This window comes from Dioscorea cayenensis, chromosome 3 (assembly GCF_009730915.1).
Source record: "Dioscorea cayenensis subsp. rotundata cultivar TDr96_F1 chromosome 3, TDr96_F1_v2_PseudoChromosome.rev07_lg8_w22 25.fasta, whole genome shotgun sequence".
In the NCBI taxonomy this organism is placed as follows: domain Eukaryota; kingdom Viridiplantae; phylum Streptophyta; class Magnoliopsida; order Dioscoreales; family Dioscoreaceae; genus Dioscorea; species Dioscorea cayenensis.
Genome location: NC_052473.1, coordinates 18,837,065 through 18,857,993, shown reverse-complemented (window position 1 = coordinate 18,857,993; position 20,929 = coordinate 18,837,065). Strand labels below are relative to the sequence as shown.

The following is a 20,929-nucleotide window of genomic DNA, read 5'->3' as shown; positions in this document are numbered from 1 at the left end:
GTCAGGAGTAAAATGGACATTTTATGATTCGGATTAGGCATTTTTTATGAAAATGGGATGAATATTTTATCGAAGATGCTCCTCTCATCTCATTCTTTATGAGATTCATACTCACATTCTCAGCTCTCAAATACCAAATGCGTTAGTAGATTCTCATCACATTCTCAATCCAAATTTTGTAAACAAACATCATCTAAATGTTTATCTTGGTGCTTTGGGCTCAGGTGTCAATTTGATCTATAAATTACATATTAATTTTGTTGTTTTTTTAAATGATAAATATGTGCTCGATCGCTTTCTTTATTCCTGACATCTTGACCAAATAAAATGGCCAATTTATTTTTCCTAGCTTCTGAGAAAAAGAAATTGAAGTTGTTATGTCTTTACATTTATATTAAATGTTTATTAAAAAATAAAAATAAAAATAAATAAAAATGAATGTATAAATAAACAAATATAAGTAAAAGGCGAGGATGCGACTCTGCATCAAGCTCATGTAGATGTAGATGTAGATGTAGATGTAGTGTTACCCTCCGACCGGGCACCAAACCCGTGTCAAAGCGGGTGTATGAGAAGGGCAGTTTCGTAGTTTATGTTGATTAGCGGGGGCAGAACGGAAGACACGATTCGAAGGTGTGTGCTCTCTCTGGCGCCGCGCTTCATGCGGCTCTTCTCCCGTCAAACGACTCAAACCAATATAATTTTCCGCCCTAAAAAAAATAAAAATAAAAATAAAAAAAATAAAAAACGAAAACAAAAAACAAAAAATAAAAATAAAACCCAAGTCCCATCGTTTTCTTTGAAAATCTCTTCTGGTGACCGAGAGGTCGTCTTCTCCGGCGAGAGCACCGGGGGTGCGGTCCCGGCAGCGGAACGGGATTGAATCTGAGCTCTCTATCTCTCCCTCTCGCCCCTTCCCACAGCTGTCGGATCTTCTCCGAGGGTTCGGATATCTTCGTGATGGAGGGACGGAGGGCTGCGAATTGAGGCATTGCATTGCTGCTGCTTCATGGGGAATTGCTTCTCTCTCAATCAGTTGTGCGGCTATTCGAACGAGAATTTCGAGACTACTCCTGGTATTCTACAACCTATCTCTGTGTGAATTCTCTAATTGCAAAATGCTGTATTGTTGGATGATGTCAGTATGAATGCTTGCTGTTTAATTGATCCATTATTTATTCATAATGAATGCAATGTTCTGTACAAACAAATGGCAATTTATCTTCTTTTTGTCCCTCTTCTTTGATGTGGATCCTTTGTGCTTTCTGAATCTGAAAGACTGAATCCCTTGCTCAATGAATCACTCATACTTGTGTGATTTGATGGCTTTGGTTATTAATTCATTTGAAATCACATGTAGAGTTAATACTAAAATTTATAATGCATGCTGTTTTCACTGATATGATGTAATGGGACTCTTGAGAATCAGTAACATTTGATCTCCATTCACAATTATAGCAGCAGAGAGTTATCCTATTTCCATGACCTGATATCATAGCGAAATCCTAAATTTTCTTTAATTGTGTTGGTTTCTTTCAGTTAAAGTTGGAATTGAAAAACCTGTTGAAACTCTACCTCCTCCTCCTCTGCTTGCCAAAGTAAAGATAGACAATTCTGAGGCAAAAACCACTGTCATTGTGCCGGCATCTCCCAAAGGTGTGGAAGAGCTAAAGCTGGTTAATGGTTATGGGGATGTCCATACATTCACCTACAATGAGTTGAGACTAGCCACTAAGAATTTCAGGCCAGATCTGATTCTTGGAGAGGGTGGCTTTGGGGTTGTTTATAAGGGTGTTATTGATAACAATGTCAGGCCAGGTTTCAAGTCCACTGAAGTTGCGGTTAAAGTGCTTGATCCGGAGGGCTTCCAGGGAGACAGAGAATGGCTGGTAAGCTTCTATTGCCCGGGCTTTAATACATTTTATGAGCCACATTTCTGGCTATTGATTTGCCTTTGTTTAATTATTATATGTGTATTTTATTTCTGATGTTTACTGAGTATGATGTGTAGCATGTTCTGTGAATTTTAAAAATTGATGAATGAACACTTTAAGTTGTGAGGTTACTTCTTCTATCGTGCACCTTTGGATGATGAGGACATGGCCAAATTTTTTCTTAGCGTGAGGGTAAATATGTGAAGGACTTCATGATATCTTCTTCTTGTGAACTTAGACTTCCAGTATCCTTTTTGGAGGCTCAACAAACCCTGGTCCTCTTGGAATGTAGTCTGAAGTCTAGCCAATAAAGTTTATTTATGCAGTCTAGAACACTAGTTGATCACTGCTTCCTGTGATAAAATTTGTCGCTACTTTGATGATGATATACTCAAAGAACTTCTCATGCTCCTTTACCAAATTACTTGCAGATGTCGTAGATTGGTTTTAAATAGTGAAGCATGTTCGTACTCATTCTGAAACCGACATGTACTAGTTAGTTATATTTCTTCTTTACTTTGCAGGCTGAAGTAAATTATCTTGGGCAGTTTAGTCATCCAAATCTTGTCAAGCTTATTGGCTTCTGCTGTGAAGATGAACACAGGCTGCTGGTTTATGAGTACATGGCTTGTGGAAGCCTAGAAAAGCATCTTTTCCGAAGTAAGATGATCAATTTATATTAAAAAAGTATTCCCTACCTGAGATCTTCTAAAACTGATATTTATGCATCAGCCTGTCACTGATTTCAAATGAGGCCAAATGGTATGTATATCTTTTATTAGCCTGCCTGTTTATTATCTAAGTTTGTCTGCCACCAGGGGTATGTCTCACAATGCCATGGCTTACACGTATGAAGATTGCCCTGGGAGCTGCAAAAGGTCTTGCTTGTCTTCATGGAGCTGAAAGACCAATTATCTATCGTGACTTCAAGACATCAAATATTCTGCTGGATGCCGTGTGTATCTATCTCTTCATGCAACACAGTTTTTTCCTATCAGTAACAGTTTTTTTTTTTTTTAATTGTTGTTAAGAAGAAAAAGTAAATGCAATGTAGTCCTTGAGTATTATAGTCATAGAGAAATCATCATGCATATAAGTAGTGATCTACACATATACATGAAGCATACATGCTAATGGTTACAAGCCTTTCCAAGCAGGAATATAATGCGAAGCTTTCAGATTTTGGCCTTGCAAAGGAGGGTCCTATCGGAGATCAAACCCATGTTTCTACTCGAGTCATGGGAACCTTAGGCTATGCAGCACCTGAGTATGTGGCGACCGGTGAGTCTGCTGCTATAAGCAACAATCAACAAATCATGCGAATGCATGGAGAATGAATGATGATGAATCAACATTGTTTGTGTTTGAGTTGATCTTGCAGGGCATCTAACTGCAATGAGCGATGTCTATGGTTTTGGAGTGGTGCTGCTAGAGATGCTGATAGGAAGAAAAGCGACTGATAAGAGCAGGCCAAGCCGAGAACATAACTTAGTTGAATGGGCTCGGCCACTACTGATAAGGCCAAACAAGCTGCTAAGGATAACCGATCCGAGAATGGAAGGCCAGTTCTCAAACAAAAGAATGCAGATGGTGGCCAACTTAGCATACCAATGCTTGAGTCATAATCCCAAAGGCAGGCCTACAATGAGCGAAGTAGTTAGGATTCTTGATCCCTTCAACGACATGCACAATGATGGCGATGATGATATCTTGGTGCACAGTTCTGGTGGAGCAGTGACCCTTTATGAAGCCAGCCCCGCTGCTGGTGCTGGTGCTGGTGCTGGTGCAGAGAATGACATGAAAAGAAACAAGGCGGCCCCAAACGGTAGAAGCAAAGAGTGAGCCAGCTCTGGACAGCGAGTTTAAAATAATCTCAGTGGGATCTGATGGATCTGATCCACTAGCACATAGCAGCAGCCGCAACAACGAGCATAGTACTAATAAATAAAACATGGATGTAAGAGGTTAATACATAAAAAAAACGTAAGGTGTAAGAGGTTAATACACATTTTACATGCTAATTCATTCATTGTGAAGTGTAAACAATCTACTTATGGTTTCTATCTTATTTTTTTGACATCTCAAATATCTGTTTATTTCATTAGAGTTAACACATTTTATTTATTTTATATTTTTAATTATGCGCGTACACCCTTATCATCCATCAATGATCCAAAGTAAAGGGTTTTCTTTGGACGGTCCCGATCACTTAACCTGAGAGAGAGAGCAGAAGCAGAGCAGAGCATAAGCATGGCGGTTGTCTCCTTGGTTCGCCTCCTACCTTCATTCACCTCTCCATCGACGCCGCCGCGGTGTTTTCCCTCTTCTCACCGTCCCCTGTGCGTCACGTTCCCCTTCACCTCGCTACCTCCTCTCCGGCCCCTCCGCGTCATCGTTCCTCGCTCCTCCGCTCCGGAGAACGGCGCTGGCGCCACCGAGTCCCTGGAAGAGGATGGAGAAAAGGGAAGGGAAGAGAACGGTCCTCCAGCTGAAGAGGGGAAAGATCAGAGCTCGAGCGTGGCAGAGTTAAAGGAGGTGATGGCGGCGAGGAGGGAGAGAGAGGAGCGGGGAGATCTACTAGGGAGGTGTGGTGGAGGAGGTGAAGCAGATCGAGTGGCCGGCTTTCGGGAAGGTTCTGGGGACAACTGGTGTGGTCCTGGCCGTAATCGCTGGTTCCAGCGTCGCGCTTCTCACTGTGAATGCCCTTCTCGCCGAGCTCTCCGACCGTGTCTTCGCCGGCCGTGGCCTCCAGGATTTTTTCGGTTAACCTTACCATTCTTGCTTCTATAAATTTTTGAGCATTATAAAAAAAATAAAAAAATTAAGGAAAACCATGTGTGGATCCGTTTCCTCTTTTTATTTATTTGTATTATTATTATTATTATTATTATTATTATTATTATTATTATTAAGATTGATTGTAAATTGTAATTTGTATGCGATGATCTCAAGAGTAAATGAAAGAATGAAGATAAAAGCAACCCATTACTAAATAATAATAATAATCTTTTCCATTCTTATCACCATTGCCGACTCGTCTTTTCTTTTGCTTTATTTTCGCTGAAGCCAAACATACTTTTGGATTGGTTCATCTCCTTGACAACAAAATGAAATAATAATTTTTTTGCTTTATTTATACGTTGGAACGAAGTCACTTCTAACCTAGAAAACCCTGACATAAATTGAGTTGTTAACAAAGTTGGCATCCAAGGCTGAGGCGATGTAATCAATCTCTCCAAACTAAATAATATTCTCAATTTGCCCAAAGAAATATTCAAGCTTTACAATCAGCAGCATGACATGACAACAACAGCGACAACAAAGAGAAATAACCAACAAAAAAAAAAAATCATTCTCATAAACAATGGCTTAAAAAAAATCATAAAGATTGATGTGATCTAATAATCATTTTAATATAAGATAGCATAAAACGCTAATTTAAATCAAGAAATTAGACAAGGGACGGCAATGAACACAGGAATGCCAAGTGTTTTATAGCCAAGAAATACCAATCAATCAATAAATCAATCAGGTAAATCCAAGAAAACCAAAACAATCTTCAAATCACAACAAAACAACAGAGAAACAAGCCTGAGAGTGCTCAGATAAACCAAGAGACGGGTGAGCACAAACATTACAATGCACTAATGCAGACTCCGTCAGTCTTATTCATTCCTCCATCTGTCACTAGTCATCCATCTCCCATAGTTAAAAACATCTCCTTTCCAAACCTCACAAACCATTTGCAAAACCTCTCAGACCACCTGATGAAGAAGCTCCTCCGCATTGCCATCCTCCTTATCATCCTACTGTTGTCGATGTATGTATCACAGGCAACAACAGATCAAGACACACTTTTGAAATTCAAAGCGACAATAACAGATAGTAATGGCATGCTGCAAAACTGGATTGAGAGGTCAAGCCCATGCATAGGAAACAAAGCCAACTGGACTGGTGTAATCTGTGGAAGTGGTGCAGTCCTTGGTCTGCAGCTGGAGAACATGAGCCTTTCTGGGAGTTTGAACTTCAGTGAACTAGGAAACTTGCAAGGGTTGCGTACATTGAGTTTCAGAAATAACAGCTTTCGGAGGTAGCATGCCAGACTTGGGACAGTTGGGGAGCTTGAGATCCATTTACCTGCCCATGAACAAGCTAAACGGTTCAATCCCAGATGGCGCGTTCAAAGCTGTAGGGGCTCTGAGGAGGGTGTACTTGTCGTCAAATGGCTTCACCGGGCCGATACCCTCTTCGCTTACTGGACTGCAGAGGCTTGTGGAGCTGAGGTTGGACTGCAATCAGTTCACCGGTCAGATACCGGACTTGCAGCAGCGAGGTTTGGAGCTAGTCAATATGTCTTTCAACAATCTTGATGGCCAGATTCCAGCTGGGCTCAGTAGGCTGAATGCCACTTTGTTTGCAGGTAATCTACTATATATATATATATATATATATATATCTTCAAATATTGATGATGATGATGATGAAATTTTAATTTATTGAGATGCAGGGAACAAAGATCTGTGCGGGTCACCACTCGGAGTCCCTTGCAAGGCATCTAAAAAGGTTTCGATGCCTCTGGTTCTTTCAGCCACCTTGATTGGCATTGGTGTCGTGCTAGTAATCACTGGCGTTATCCTTGTGGGGTTATACCGCAGGCGGCAGCGAGACAAAAAGAATCAACTGGAAAGAGCTCCTGCACATCCCAAAACAGGGGAGGTTGTGAAAGTAGCAGGAGCTCAAGGCACAGATGACAACAACCATGTTAATCGTAATCAGCATGGAAAGAAAAAGGCCATTGCAGCAGCTTCTGCAACAGCAACAACAACAACAGCAGCAGCACAGGAATTTGAACAGGGAAGGCTGGTGTTTGTGAAGGAAGACAGAGAAACATTTGAGCTGCAAGATCTTCTCAAGGCTTCGGCAGAGATACTCGGTGGTGGGAGCTTTGGGTCATCATACAAGGCAGTCCTGATGACTGGGCCTTCCATGGTGGTGAAAAGGTTCAAGGAGATGAACAAGGTTGGCAGGGAGGAGTTCCACGAGCACATGAGGAGGCTGGGGAGGCTGTCACACCCCAACCTTCTCCCATATGTGGCCTACTACTACAGGAAGGAGGAGAAGCTCCTTGTCACTGATTTCATTCCCAATGGCAGCTTGGCTGCTCTGCTTCATGGTAATTTATCATTATTATTCTCTCTCTCTTTTTGCTGCTGATCCTAATATTGCTTGATTCGTTTCCATTTTATAATTAATAAATGACTTCTACTACTTGTTGTTGTTGTTGTTGTTGTTGTCGTTGTTGTTGTGAAACCAGACAACAATGAATCCCACAGTGGCATGTTACTGGACTGGGCAACACGTCTGAAGATAGTAAAGGGGGTGGCAAGAGGCCTTGCATACCTCTATGACGAGATGCTGGACATGAACACACCTCATGGCCACTTGAAGTCTTCCAATGTGTTGCTCGATGCAACCTTCGAGCCACTCTTGACTGACTACGGCCTTGCTCTGATGACTAAACCAATCTCATGCTTCACAAGTAATGGTGGCGTTCAAGTCACCAGAGTGTGAGCAGTTTGGAAGACCGTCAAAGAGAAGTGATGTATGGAGCTTGGGGATACTGATACTGGAGGTGCTGACCGGTAAGTCACCAGGGGATTACATGCGGCAAGGGAGAAGTGATACTGAACTGGTGCGGTGGGTGAACTCGGTGGTGAGGGAGGAGTGGACGGGAGAAGTGTTTGATAGTCAGATGAAAGGGACGATGAGCAGTGAGGGAGATATGCTGAAGTTGTTGCAGATTGGGTTGGGTTGCTGTGAACGTAATGTGGAGAGAAGGTGGGATCTCAGTGAAGCAGTTGAGAAGATTGAACAGTTGAGGGAGAGAGTGAGTGTTCATGTGAGAGGAGACAACAGCAACTACAACAACAATCATAAACATAATAATAATAATAATAATAATAATAATAATAATAATAATAGTAATGAGGATTACTCGTCCTATGCTAGTGACACTGGTGACACCTACTATTCCTCCAGGGCTATGACAGATGAAGATTTCTCTTTCTCTGCCAAACACTAGAAATGAAATGAAACCTTTGGGAAGATCCTGAGAACAGTGTGATTAGACACCACCGGTAGAGATTTTTTAAGGATGTCGAAATTGAAATATTTGTATGTGTGAATTTTTTTTTTGTCCTACTTTCTTTTTTTATTTAGTTCATGCAATTGGACTCCCTCTGCTCTACTTCTTTCAAGTTTCTTTGTCAACCAACACAACAAATTAAATGGCATAAACCACAGTGTGATCAGTGCCTTTGGCTCAGATGTATTCTTTTATAAATTAAATGTCTATGTATAAACTGCACCTACACTAACTTAAACTGATATTTCTTCAAAATACAATATGAACGATCTCACCACCAGGCCATTGTAAAATTAACACCAGTGTAAAATTCTCTCTTTCCTCAATCATAACTCAGATTATAATTAGCAACACAAGCCACTGCAACACAAAAAAAGTTGTTGTTTTTTTTTTTTGGAAGAACCTCTCAACAGAGAAGCTATTTATTGAAGATAAAAAACAGTCTGAAATAGGAACAAATAACTAAGCTTAGGAAATCAAAACACAGATTAGAAACTAAACCCGAAATTACGCAACGATTTCATGATCCAGAAAAGTAAATCTTTTCCAAACAAAAAAAGATTGAGGTGCTGATGTAGTGATCCATGAGTTGCTAAATTTGCTGCCGGAGAACCACAGCAGGAAGGGATGATGTGAATCTGGGGGCGGCCACTCATGTCCAGCAGGACCTTCAGATTGTTAACTTGCGCTTCAAATCGCCAGGACGTAATGTGATCAGAACATTGAAGTAGTTGAATGATTTCATGTTGATCGCAAAAAATGTGTTTAACAGGGATGTGAAGGTCCATCGCAGTGTGGAGCAACTTCGACAGCAAGAATCGCGTCCGAGGATCCATCCGAGCATCGACAAGAAGAACAGCCTGCAAGAGAGATCTCGTAATTAACATTTGAAAAGAAAAATCCAACTGAACTTACCTGGAGGGTTTGATGTGAAGCAGCATGAGTAAATAGAAAATTATCGTCAGCAGAGGAGAAAATTGCACAACAGTAATTTTCTACCCACGAGCTGAGAATTACAGCGAGAGAATTCATCAACGTGAGCAGCAACCCTGGAAACAATATTAGAGTAAATGGGACGAGATTTTCTAAAGATAGCATCACACCGACACAACCAAATGAACCAAGCACAAGCTGCAATGAATGCAAGGATGTGCTTAGATTGCCTGTATTCAGTAACCCAATTGCCTGATGAAAACCCATTAGAGAAAGATATGGGGGTATTTAGCATGCTGATGATCTGTTCCCAAACCCCTTGAATTCTGTCACATTGACAAAACAAATGGTCAATGGTCTCACTGTGAAGTCCACAAAAAACACAAGGGTTATCAGGGCCAATGTGGATGTTGTTGAGAAATGCATATGTGGATAAGTGACCTTTTAAACATAACCAAATGAAGTGTTTAATTCTAGGAGCCACGGGAATGCTCCAAACAATGGTCCAACCAGCCCAAATATCAGAACTGGCTAATTGCTTGTTCAAAGTATGGTAAACAGCAGATGAAACTTTGGCACAAGAAGCATTAGGAACCCAAATCCAATGATTATCAGAATCACAATCAATAGAAGGTAAATTCCTGACCATGGAATCAACATGTATGCCAAAAATGCGATTAAAATCTTGAACAAACCACTGATCATTAGTAACAATATCAGAAAAGGACATTTGATCTAAGTCAATATCCATATTAAGATAGGTGGGCTTAAGAGCAACTGGAATTTCATATAGCCAAGGATCCCAAAGGAGGGAAGTGCTCATAGGGTTTACATTATTAATTTTGCAATGATGTTTAATAAAAGCAGCAGATTTGCATAAACCTCTAAAGAACCAAGAGCACCTGGCAGGTGCAGAATCATGCCAAAAATTGATTTTCCCATACTTGTTAAGAAGAATTTCAACCCATAAGCAATCATGATTGTTTAGGTCTTTGAAAATATTTTTAGACATGAGGGAATGTTTAGCTAGAGCAAGATTTTTGATACCTAAACCCCCCTCAAACTTACCTTCTGTTAAAATATTCCAACTCACATTGTGGATGCCCTTTTCATTACCATTCCTATTCCAAAAGAATTTTCTTACTGCTCTGGTGAATTCTGATAGAATTGAATCAGGAATGGGGTAAACAATTAAAGTATAGACTGGAACAGATAATAGGACAGAGTTAATAAGAATTTCTTTGGCTGCAGGAGTGAATTCTGATAGAATTGAATCAGGAATGGGGTAAACAATTGAAGTATAGACTGGAACACAAAAAAGATGTTAACAAAAGCTGGTTTTGAATGTCTCAACTAGCTGGACATGAACATGATAACAATTGAACAAATTGACATAATTACTGGCCTCATGTGGATTACTGACAACCATTGAGAAAAAAAAAAGGAGAAAAAAATGTTAAAAGTGGCAAAAGATAACAAACGTGTGGATAGATTTTATTTTTGCAATTTGCTTATATCATGTTGAATCACATGATGATGAATTGACTTTTTTTGCCTGCTAAAATTTGTGGTTTGACTGTAGATTGATGGCATGGACTGTTATCAAATGGAGAAGATGATTAGATCTGCCATTGAAGAGGTTGATGCTCCAACAAGTCCTATGAGTATGAGTTTATAACAGATGCAACAACAGTCTACTTAAGATCCATAATCTTATTAGTCTATATTTTGCTTGTATTTTTCTTTTTTTCTTTTTTTGTTGAAGTTTATATATGGTCTGTTTGGGAGTCTAGGGACTAATGTTTGGGACTAGTGTGTGCAAGTTAATGGTTCAATTCCATGCACTACTGCTTCCTTTAAATGCATCTTGGAATGTTTTGATGTATAGATACTGCTAAGCTTGTATGCCTTTCTATATATACACACATTATAATTTTAAGTTTTCAGTTGCTTTTCTGAAAGCATGGTATGTATCATGTGATGTATTCGTGGAATTTCCAGTAAATTATGTCATTGTAAAAATATCTCACAAGAACCTTCTGATGATACAAAGATTTGATTGTTCGGTGTTTAACGTGCTGAAAAAATAAAGCATGGATGTGTTATTTAGTCTGTATTTCCATGCTAAATTAGAAACTGATGGTTTTGAAGATAAGAATTAATCATACAGAAATTCCAAACAGAACTCAGAATTTGAGACAGTGCTTTGAAGTTTATAGTTTGTTTGCAAGAAATTAATACAGTAAGGAAAGTCTATAGAAAGAAATTCTGTTTCCTGGTTTGAGAGCCACATAACATGAAAAATAAGGAACCAGAACTCATCAGCAAAGATGCAAGAATTTCAACTTGCCAGAAAAATATCTGTGACCACACTCATGTTGTTTTGCATTTGGATGAGTTACATTCAATAAATTTAAGAGGCATTTTATCTGAAATTAAACATATGATGTTATATATTTATGAATATATAAATATATAAGCAGTATGAGTAGAACCAATAATATGAATCACCGCTTTTATAGGGTAATTGGTTTCCTCATTCCCATCCCAACTCAAACATCAACATATGGTTTGCCCATATATCTGGAGCAAATCAATAACTATAAGTAGAAGTGGAAGTATATTTTAGAAAATTTATTAAACAACTAAATCCTTAAACGTGATTTTCATGGTTAGCACTGCAGTCAAGGTTGTTGGCTGTCTGCTATCAAAAACATCTTTGCACTATGTTATTACACAATAACAAAAAACATCCTTCAAAAATTGAAGTCATGAAACTTCAAAATGGGAATGTAAGGAACTGAAATTTCCTCATAAAATAAGAATTTTCATTAACTCTGAGTGTGTATTCAGAGACACATGCAGAGAATATAGAGAGGAACTTATCTTAAAAAATAACAAGAAGCCAATTATGTTTTATATTATTGGCACCAAGGTCACTTGTTTGTAAATGAGGTTTTGGATTTGAATCTTTTGGTGAGCACACGTGGTATATTCAGAAAGCCCAAGCAAACTCTTGACAATTTGTCCATTTTATAAACTATATATATATATATATATATATATATATATCTTTGGTAGGGTTTCAAGACTTTTTTTATAAGTTCGATGAAATTTTGCAAATTTTTTGAAGAAATAGTTTTAATAAATACAGGGTATTTTCTCTAAAAGTTGGGTAGAACTGTGAGCTATGGTTTAAGGAAGCACGTTTGTAAATATAAATATTATTTTTAAACAAATATGGGTTTTGCTGTGATTTGGTCATTTTTTTCCCGGAAAACAGCCTGATAAAAATTTTATTACATGAGGATGATTTTGTAAAAGATCTAGGGTTTTGTCGCATTTTTCGAAAATACCCTGGGATAAATAAAAATGTTTTCAAAATTTTTGGGGGTTTCCTTAAAAAAAAATAAAAAAATAAAAAAATTAGTTTGGTCATTATAGTTATAGGGAAAACCCCCTTATATGAATTCCCTTGATCCTAAGGCTTTGCTTGGATGGGGTGTGGGGTGGGTTCATAAAAGTAATGGAAAAGGAAGGGAAGGAAAAGGAAGGGTTGAATACATCCCTTTTGTTTGGGGGAGGGAAAAGTAAAGTAAGGGATTACTATCATTTTGTGTTTGGTTTTGGAAGTAAAAGAAAAGTAAGGTTTTGTGTTATTATTACCAAAATGCCCTTATATTGCTAAAAGCATAATCATTTAGATTATTTTTAATTTTGTGGTTGCACAACTAATCAAGATTTTTAGGTTGGCCTTTGTTATTCCAATATAAAATTTCATCAATTTTTTTTTAAAAAAATCGACAAATATAATAAAATTACTGTAGCACCCAAATACATAATATAAAGGGAAGCTAACATGGACTAAAACCTAATATAAAAGGCAAAACTAGTAATTATAAGAATTATATAAGGGCAAAATTGTTAAAAAAAAATTTTAACCCTCCCCAACCCACCATTTTGGTGGGTTGATGAATGGAGGGAAAGGAGAGGTTTTCAACCCCCCAAAACCCTTACAAACCCTTATAAACCCTCCTCAACCCTTCCCCCAAGCATGGGTTCAAAGAACCCTTACTTTATAAACCCTCCTCAACCCTTCCAAACCCTCCCAGCCAAGCAAAGCCTAAGAACTCAAGTGCAAAATGACCCCTTCGGCGGCCGTGGGTATGTCTGAGTTCATCTCTCTCTCTCTCTCTCTCTCGTGTTTAGGGCTCGTCTCTCCGGGACCTCCGATGGCGGAGTAGTCCACGGAGGGAACCGTGGGGCGTTCGCGACCCCGTTGCTGATGTCCGAAGGCTCCTAAGACCCCGATCGGAGACCTAGGCATGTAGATCTCGCCGGAGTATGAGGCCTTTTTCGATCACTGATCTGGCCGCATTACGTGGTGTGGGAGACAACAAGAATGCGCTGATACAACTACCTTGAGGATCCGATCGGAACCGAAGACCTACCCCGCTGTGAGCTACTCCTCCGATTCTTTTGCTCGGTTTTCTTTCTTTCTATTTTGGGATAGTTTTTTCAAGGTTTCCAATTATTTTTCTAGGGTTTTTTTTTGTGCTAATTTTGTAGGGTTTTCTTGGATAATGCTCTAGGGTTTCTTTTTGTTCTTGATGAATAAATGGTTTGGAAGCATGATTTTGCGAGCTATCCCTCCATACTTTTTCTAGGGTTTCTTGATAAGATAGTCTGTGATCTCCCACGGTTTAGGGTTTTTTCTCTTCATTGTGTGTTTATGTAGAGGTAGTCATCACTCCTGATTTAATTACTAGACTTTGCATTTGTCCCAGAATAATCCAAAAAAAATTGATTCCTCTGCCTTTTAATTGGCAAGAGTTACCACCCTAAACCCTAAACTTCAATTATTTAAATTAAAGTAAAATTATATAAAAAAATAATAAATTAAAAGCAGATTAGGATCTACAGTAAAATAGAGAACAATTTGGCGGTAAACAAAGAACTTGAAATAGAAGTTAAAAGAGATTCTGCTACAACTGTTGAAGGTTGGCACAATGCACTAGGAGACATAACATGCAGCCTCTCAGCACATATAACATTAGACAATTTTGTTTCCACTTTTGTGATATTATCTTGTAGAATTGTTTGATAATTGAGCTTTTTAGTAGACAGTCTTGTTTTACTGCAGCTTCCAAACATGTTGTGGTGAATCAGTCAATATCTTGAAATTACTTCTTTCATTGTCACTGAATTTTTTTGACATCTTGATGTGAAATTTGGTTATAGTTGCAGTCATTTATTTGATTTCAGTATGAACAATTAAATGTTCTTTTAGTGTGATTTTAAGCTCAGTTACTTTAAACTATTTATTGGATATTATTTTACAAATTTGAATAAGACTTTGCATTTGCCCCAGAATAATCCAAAAAATTGTTTAATGGCGATTTATTGAGCTTCTCAAATGTCTTTTATATGAATGAGCAGGCTGTCTGGAAGTATCTTCAAAGCTATGGATCCTTAAATTTTCACTCTGAGTGATAACACTAGCATTGGTCTTGATTCTTTGAATCGGAAAAAAAAAAAAAGTTTGGTAGTATCGTAATTAGTGAATCGTGACGCAAACACTATTCTTGATTGCTATGAGTTGAAAAGTACTAGGTTTGGTGATATCTCATTCAGCTGATGGTGACACAAACATTTAGTCTTTATTTGCTTTGAGTTTAAAAATACAAGGTTTGGTAAATATCTGTTTTAGCGAATGGTGGGACACACATTAGTCTTGATTGCTTTGAGTTATAAAATATTACAAGGTTTGGTAATAACTTATTTAACTATAACACTACGGAGATTTCCAAATCCTTTGTTTAATAATTGGTTCTTCCATTTTTATTTTTTCGGGGAAACTATTAAGCAATGAATAAAGGTAAACCCCTCTAAATTTGTTGAATTGACAATTATGTCAAATGCTGGCATGTTTTTTAAAGGTTTTAGTATATTTGAATGTGTAATACTTTCTTAGTTTTGGTGTTGATTAATTAATTAATAATGCATGAGTGGTTGGTGCTTTTGCCCACATTTAATTTCTGAGTGTGAAAAATTAGATCTCTCTTTTTGTATGTAGAATATGGTTACTTTATAGCTTGCCATCATGAACCTATTGAATGCAATCAAGATTAGGGACTGGAATGAACGTTTATTAACTAAACTTGAATAAAGATATTAGGTAGTGCTTATAACCTCTTGCAACCCATAGTATGAAATGAAAACAACGGAAATTGCCCACTATTTTTACTGACTTTTGGAAATTTTATATGATGTTTTAAATTATATTTCGTGTTCGTGACAAGTGCTAATTATTCTTTGAGTACACTAAAGATCAGATACTTGCTGGTTCTTCTGTCTCTTTGAATTATATCGTAATTCATTTTCTATATTACAATCTGTGGGAGCAGTTTTACATGCAAAATACTATTTTATACAACTGCAGATGAAAGTGGTTTATAGAGATATGGGCTGAGCATCTAAGAGGTTTAGGAGAAGAGGATATCACACACGATTGCTTGGCATCTGCTGAAGTTTTTCATCCATTGCAGTGTTCTGCCTCCCAATGAGAACAGTGTAAGTTTTGTTTTTTCTTTTCTGCACATAATTTGATTGTCATCTCAATTTTGCGATGCTTGCTCTCATTTAGGATTAGCATCTAAGGCATCTTTACTCATTAGTCTGAATCACATCCTATGAATCTAGGTTTAAGATGCTTAGTCCCATGCCTATTTGAATCTAGGTGCAAGACAATTTACTCCTTCATATATTAGTGCTTAATATTGGTGTAAGAAAGTTTAGTCCTTAATATATTTGAGGCTTAATCAAGGTGTAAGATGGTTAGCCCCATGCGGCAAGAGCAAACAAGGTCTAAGATCAGTTGTTCAAATGCCTTTTGATCTCATTTAGATAACAATTCTGCAAATGCGATCTCACATACCAGATAACCACAAACATGTATGGATTCACACATATCTAATCATGTAGCTTGGCTTTTTTATTCTTACTTACATCTAACTTGAAGTATCCCAACAGTTTCTAACACTTAGATGCATACATACATCTCATGCATGCATTGCTGTCTGGTCTTGATCTCCGGAGTATGTGTCCAGATGACTACTGGGGACAGCACATAGGGCACACTCATCTGCTCATCTATATGTAATTCCATCCATCCATTCATCCATCCTTGAGGATTATTGCTTTCTTTTTTCCAATCTTACAGACAGACCTGCATTCATGCATCATTGTGTGTTGTGCATCTGTGCATGGAGTACAAATATAATTGAACATGTTTTTCTACTGTGCTTGTTTGTCTAGAGGTTATGGTTAGAATAGATCTGCAACGCAGGATAAGAGGTAAGAATTGGTTACAAAGATAGAGGTAGACTGGGTTATAATTTCATATGAAGGTGAGGGTAAGGTTCTTGAACCCACGAGTCTGTAAATAGTTTCTAAACTAGGAAAGGAGCGAGAGTAAGGTTCTTAAACCTAAGAGGTGTAGCTAGCTTCTAAACTAGGAACAGAGTGATTAGTTTTGAACTCTATTTAAAAAATATTTAGTAATTCCTGAACGGAAACTTATTTTTTCGGGGATCCAAAATGAATTTAAGTATCCACAATGATATATATATATATATATAAGAGCAAACTTATTGGTGACTACAAAAATTGCGGGGTGTAGAGTAATTGGTGGATGGTATGTTAGGAATAAGCCAGGAATATCTGTAAGAGTATGATAGAATGTTGTCAATATGACGTATATATGGCACTGGAGCATTTTTGGGAGTGTATGTGCAGACGGGGAGTTTCGATGGGAAGATGATTATATGGTTGTGTGGTAATGTACTATTCCAATTTTCATGGCAATGTAGCACTAGCATATGAATATGTTGATCTGATGATTTTCTTGAGTTTTCTTTTGGTATTTAAAATTTGAATGTCAGCTATTTGAGGCTATCGAATGTGCATTTGAACCAGATTCGACTTTCTTACCAATGAGGGGAAGCTCACTAGAGAATGACAGTGAAAAGAAAAAAAAAACTGTTTTTATCCTAATCTCTAGTCTCAAACAAATTTTTTATTCTTATGATGGATTCAATGTTTAATTAATTACTTGCTAATTAAAAAATGAATTTCTATCACCTTCTGCTAATATAAAAACCACCTGAGTCTGTAAAATAGTTCTTTGAAAGTAAGAAAAAATAAAATAAAATAAAATCGTGACGTTGATCAAATAAAAAGCCGCAAGTGGGCAACGAGTGGCAACCTAATAAAAAGCATATCAAAGGCTTGGTACCAGCCCACTATGTCCCCAAGACAGCCAGTAACGGCCCAATCGCAGCCCAATAACGTTCCAATAATGGCCGTCCGGCAGAAAGCATAATGACACCCAGTAACAGCGCACAACAGCAGACCAATATCAGAGCTCATCAACGGCCCAATACCGAGCCCAACAGTAAGTCCCAACAACGGCCTAAATAAGCCCATAGCAATTGCGGCCCAATACAAAAGCCCAACGGCGGCCCAGAATCAGCCCATCACGCCCAGTAGCAACAACGGCCCAATACCAGCCCAATAACGGCCCACTAAACAAATCAACGGGACATTATCAAAGCCCAATAACGGCCCAAAAACAAAAGCCCATTAACGGTCCACAAAAGCCAACAGCCCCAATAACAGCCCAACAGCGGCCCATTAACAGCCCAACAACGGCCCATTAACGGCCCAGTAATAGCCAATTAACGGCCCAGTAACAGCCCAACAACGGCCCATTAACGGTCCAGTACCAAGGCCCAACAACGGCACAATCTCAGCCCATTACAGCCCAATCTTAAAGCCCAACAACGGCCCAACCTCAGCCCATTATGGCCCAGTATCAAAGCCCAACAACGGCCCAATCTCAGCCTATTAAGGCCCAGTGCTAAAGTCGAACAACGGCCCAGCATCAGCCTAATAATGGCCCAATACCAAAGCCCAACAACGGCCGCATTAAGGCCCAGTGCCAAAGTCAAACAATGGCCCAGCATCAGCCTATTAATAGTCCAATACCAAACCCAATAACGGCCCAATATCAAAGCCCAAAATAGGCCCGAATCAGCCCATGACAGCCCAGTGGTAAAGCCCATTGCAGAACAGTATAAAACAAAATGACGGCCTAATATCAGCCCGTTACGGCCTAGTCACAAAGCTCAACAAAGGGCCAATGTCAGCCCATTTACCAATATCAAAATTCAACAACGGTCCAGTATCAACTCAGTACCGCCCAATAGCAAAAGCCATGAACAGCCCAATATTATCTAGTTTCGGAGCAACAATGGTCCAATATCAGTCTATTACGGTCCAATTCTAAAGCCCTATCAACGTCCCAGGATCAGCCATTATGGCCCAATGTCGAAAGCCCATTAACGGCGTACTACTGCAAGAAGGGGCGAAGCTCCATATCATCACTGACTTCATTCCCAATGGCAACCTGGCTGCTGTGCTTCATGGTATTTCATCATTATTATTCTCTTATTTCTGTTCTTGCCTGATTTGTTTCCAAACTACTTAATAAATTAACTCTACATTCAAATACATATATATATATATATATATATATTCGTGCAATTGGACTCCTTGTGCTCTACTGCTTTCAAACTTTCTTGCAAAACAGCACAATAACATGGCATAAACCAGAGAGAGATCTTTTGCTTTGTCCCGGATGTTGATTTAAAGCCTAAATGTCTATATAAACTGCACCTGCACCAACATAAACTGATATTTTTCCATAGTACAATTCGAAAAATCTCACCATCACTACTGCTTTAAACACTCTACAAAGTCATGACAAAACAACAGTGTAGAATTCTCTCTTTCCTTAACACAACTAAAATTATAATTGGCAACACTAGCCATTGCAACACAAAAGACATTAACAAGAAGCTAGTCTTTGCCGCCTCGATACATTAACAAGATAACAAATGGACAAAACTGACATAATTGTTATACATGATTGTTTAAGGTGGACAATTTCCATGTTGTGACTTAAAAAAATAATTCAGTTATTATTACCCAAGTAATATTGGGTAACCAAAAGAGTCCATTTAGTAAGACGCAAGGAAGCCACAAATAAAACAAATGTTAATTAAAAAAATACAGCATAAATTCCACCACAACCAATTAACAGAATCTACAACAGTCATTCAACACAAATTGGGTAGCGAGCTCACATATCAAACCCTTGAACAATCATCAAATGGTAAAGTTATGTGGTAGCTTGATCCCACAACAAAGCTTATAATATGATAATATCACTAGGAAACAGTTCATCCAGGCACATTGACTCTGGAACCAAATTGTAAAACAATGTGATTCAGTTGGAATAAGAGGGTCATATCCTAATAATCCTATAGCTCATGAATGTCATCATCAGCAACAGATCTTCAAAACATATACAATTGAATGCCTTGAACTCAAATCAGGAAGAAAAGTTAATCAACAGGCAACGCAGGTTCTACCTTATAATTCTGCAAGATTTATATAAAATGTAAAATCAAACACCACACCCCTAAGGTCCCAGAAACCAATAGAGCATGCATCAGTGGCCACCATTCACTTCAATGTAGACTTAATTTTTAGCATACAAATAACTAATTAACTAAGTTTGAGGATTTGGATATTCAACAAAGAAGGATGATAATTGTCAACTTTTGATCATGCACATGCATGTACTAAAGAACATGTTTTCATCCTTGCTAATATTGGACAGCATTCTAATGAACAAAGTCAATCCTCATTCCAGAAAAAATTATCACAAAATAAGACATGCATTCATTGAGTTAACATCACCATTTCCCACTGCAGTGAATACCAACCAAAAAATTATTTCAATCACAGCACTATGGAAAAGACCAGGCAAGCATTCTGGTTTTTTTTTTTAAAAAGGCAAATTTGATTACTAAAATCTCAGAAAGTACGAAAGATTAACAAACGAAAATTCATAAATAAAACGCTGCATGTAATGGTAGATCAGTATCCCAATATTGAGAAGACTAGGAAAACCTCCAAGGAACACAATCAGAAACATGGAAAAGTAGTAGTGACAAATGAGAAGGCTCACTCAAGCGGGACCTCAACATCCCCTTCCGTGATCTCCTGCTGGAGGTCCTTGGGGTCCTTGCCGTCCACGGTGCATCCCACTGAGACGCAGGTGCCGAGGATCTCCTTCACAGTGCCACTGAGATCCTTGGCCATGGATCTGGGGCTCATGATCCTAGCAATCTCAATGACATCGTCGAGGGAGATGTTCCCCGAATGCTTGATATTCTTGGTCTTCTTGCGATCGCGCTCGGGCTCCTTGAGGGCTTTGATGACGAGGGCTGCGGCGGACGGCACGACGGAGACCTTGGCCTGCCGGTTCTGGACGGTGAGCTTCACCGTCACACGGAGACCCTTCCAATCCCTTGGCAGTCTCCTTGGCAATATCCTCTCCGATCTTCTTGGGCGACAGCCCAAGAGGGCCGATCTTAGGGGCGAGAGAACTCGCAGCTCCGACCTCACCGCCGGTGACCCGGACGTAGACATCGACGACCTGGGTGGGATCGAACTTGGGAGGCATCGACGAGGCGGCGGCTGCGCTGAGTGCTAGGGTTAGGGTTTTTGGACACAAGGGCGGGAGGTGGAGGCTTTTTATAGGCCCAACAGCTCCATGGGATCACTATTGGGCTGTTGCATCTGCAACCTGACACAGTGAATATCTTACTGGGCTCTAACTAAGGCCCAGATAACTTAAATATTATTATATCATTAGAAATATTATAATCATATATATATATATTTTTTTATTAGTTTATTAAGGACATTATGTAACGTGAGAATGCTTTGATTTTTATGGTTAGTTGTTATTAGTCAAAAGTATTCAAAACTATTTCTGGTAAAT

The 20,929-nt window shown here is 38.7% G+C and overlaps 3 protein-coding genes and 1 long non-coding RNA gene across 4 annotated transcripts; 3 read left to right on the top strand and 1 right to left on the bottom strand.

The window, feature by feature from the left end:
* The first annotated feature begins 727 nt into the window (after nucleotides 1–727).
* LOC120283841 (probable serine/threonine-protein kinase PBL17) lies at nucleotides 728–3,940 on the top strand. The gene is made up of 6 exons (XM_039290608.1): nucleotides 728–1,076; nucleotides 1,540–1,889; nucleotides 2,459–2,594; nucleotides 2,753–2,889; nucleotides 3,092–3,215; nucleotides 3,316–3,940. Exons 1-6 carry the CDS (start codon nucleotides 1,010–1,012, stop codon nucleotides 3,774–3,776), a joined length of 1,275 nt encoding a protein of 424 aa, XP_039146542.1. The 5' UTR covers nucleotides 728–1,009; the 3' UTR covers nucleotides 3,777–3,940.
* A 1,561-nt stretch (nucleotides 3,941–5,501) lies between these two features.
* LOC120283836 (probable LRR receptor-like serine/threonine-protein kinase At4g31250) lies at nucleotides 5,502–8,285 on the top strand. Its single transcript, XM_039290595.1, is given in 5 exon segments — nucleotides 5,502–6,016; nucleotides 6,018–6,354; nucleotides 6,442–7,107; nucleotides 7,249–7,448; nucleotides 7,450–8,285. Coding segments are annotated over 5 exon segments (2,205 nt in total). The 5' UTR covers nucleotides 5,502–5,581; the 3' UTR covers nucleotides 8,017–8,285.
* Nucleotides 8,286–13,076: 4,791 nt separating this feature from the next.
* Nucleotides 13,077–16,927, top strand: LOC120256512. Its single transcript, XR_005535335.1, has 2 exons — nucleotides 13,077–13,469; nucleotides 15,455–16,927. It is a non-coding gene; the product is annotated as an uncharacterized LOC120256512 (long non-coding RNA).
* Nucleotides 16,928–19,945: 3,018 nt separating this feature from the next.
* On the bottom strand, nucleotides 19,946–20,660 carry LOC120283292 (60S ribosomal protein L12-like). The gene is given in 2 exon segments (XM_039289937.1): nucleotides 19,946–20,451; nucleotides 20,453–20,660. Coding segments are annotated over 2 exon segments (501 nt in total). The 5' UTR covers nucleotides 20,609–20,660; the 3' UTR covers nucleotides 19,946–20,106.
* Nucleotides 20,661–20,929: the final 269 nt, after the last annotated feature.

Bases quoted from the DNA above. Each gene is read 5' to 3' on its own strand.
- LOC120283841 (XM_039290608.1), top strand. From the start codon at position 1,010: ATGGGGAATTGCTTCTCTCTCAATCAGTTGTGCGGCTATTCGAACGAG. The intron at 2,595-2,752 runs GTAAGATGATCA...GTCTGCCACCAG, and splicing joins AGAAAAGCATCTTTTCCGAA to GGGTATGTCTCACAATGCCA. The intron at 3,216-3,315 runs GTGAGTCTGCTG...TTGATCTTGCAG, and splicing joins ACCTGAGTATGTGGCGACCG to GGCATCTAACTGCAATGAGC.